At 36.0% G+C, this 1,511-nt stretch overlaps 1 protein-coding gene across 3 annotated transcripts in view; it reads right to left on the reverse strand.

Annotated features, from left to right (window-relative positions):
* The window catches only part of LOC126396079 (molybdopterin synthase sulfur carrier subunit-like), a 6,138-nt gene that overhangs the window by 3,094 nt on the left and 1,533 nt on the right, over positions 1-1,511 (reverse strand). For all 3 annotated transcript variants that reach the window (XR_007570512.1, XM_050053920.1, XM_050053921.1), the window contains one exon: positions 1,165-1,286. Coding sequence is in view for 1 of the 3 variants with exons in the window: in XM_050053921.1 (XP_049909878.1) it covers positions 1,165-1,286 (122 nt within the window). In the remaining 2 variants the exon portion in view is untranslated. Of the gene's footprint in view, positions 1-1,164; positions 1,287-1,511 lie in introns of those variants that run through there.

Raw genomic sequence — 1,511 nt, forward strand, 5'->3', positions numbered from 1 at the left:
AGCTGATGCAAAAGGCAGATTGTGTTGCTAAATTCCTAAATGTCTTCCAATTCTTCTGCTTGTTGCTCAGAATTGCCTAAAAATGCCCGGACCCAACCCATCGCTGCGCAGCAGCTACTGTATAATTATTATTCTTCTTTCCTGAAGGTGAGTTCTAGGATCTATATGAGACATGGTGTCTTATTCAGCAGCTCCACTGCCGATAAACAGCAGCAACAGATTTAGATAGTTCAGTGTTCCACTTTATGATCTGTAATCACTCCCAAACATTTTGTGTCATATACTCTTTTAATTTCAGCACCATGTAAGTTCAGTGTTATTTCACAGTGAACCTAACACCAGCCAACACCATCACTTTACTTTGATTTTCATTCAGTCAGAACTTATTTACGTCAAACCTTTTTTAAAACATGATCAGTTCCCTTTTTACTGTTTTTAATAACTCTTTAATGTCCTCACCTGAACACGATAAATCTGTATCGTCAGCAAACGTTACATATTTCAACATATTAGATACAAATATCATTTGAATAACTGAGGTCCCAGTACTGAACCCTGGGGAACACCACAGTTATTCTGCTAAGATGGGATGCACTGTTGTTTTAGTTTTACAATCTGATTCCTGTTTTTGCCACGCCTCATACACTACAGTGTCCACATGTCTGAAGAGGCAGATCGGGAATGATCAATGACGTTAACAAATAAATTCACCTACAGTGTGCCGTGTCTTATCCACTGCTCTTGTTATATTTTCTACGAAGTCTTTATAGAGGTTTATAGAGCTGATCTCTGTGTGGCAGTGAAACACGTCGTGACAACAGTCAACTTATTTTCAGTTCAAAACGTGTATACAAATTTAAATTATATTTATACATACAGACATTATACATTTATATCTTTTTTTAAAATAAGGTCATAGGTCAAGGTGATAAAAGTATATTATTACATTACAGAATTAAGTTCATTTTTTTTTAAATTAGATGCCAACACTACAAATTATATTATTACATTTATATATATCTATTTTTTATGTTACAATTATATATTAATCATATCATGACGTTATAAATATATTTTTATATGTTAAATTCTTTAGAGAGTTTTTAAATTGTATCATTGCATTATACAGTTATATTTTTTATGTCAGTGAAGGCATGGCGGTACCTCGGGTGTCTCTGTAGCAACAGCCTCCAAAGGTCCCAGCTGCTGATTGGTGTCGGCACGGCAACGATCTCCTCCTTGACTCCGGTCAGCTCCACGCTCTTAGCGAAGTACAACACAGACACCTGAAGAAGAAAACGCCGTCAGCTCCTCCTTCTGGTTCATGTCACATCTCACATGTCACGGGTTAGTTTAGGTTTCATCATGTGATGTGACGCCGAGCACAAACTGTGTTACATGTGTAAATACATTACACCAAAGACAACATTTAACTTCCTATAATAAAGGAAATACACACACACACACACACACACACACACACACATATATGTATATATATATGTATATAC

This window comes from Epinephelus moara, chromosome 9, assembly GCF_006386435.1.
Source record: "Epinephelus moara isolate mb chromosome 9, YSFRI_EMoa_1.0, whole genome shotgun sequence".
Lineage (NCBI taxonomy): Eukaryota > Metazoa > Chordata > Actinopteri > Perciformes > Serranidae > Epinephelus > Epinephelus moara.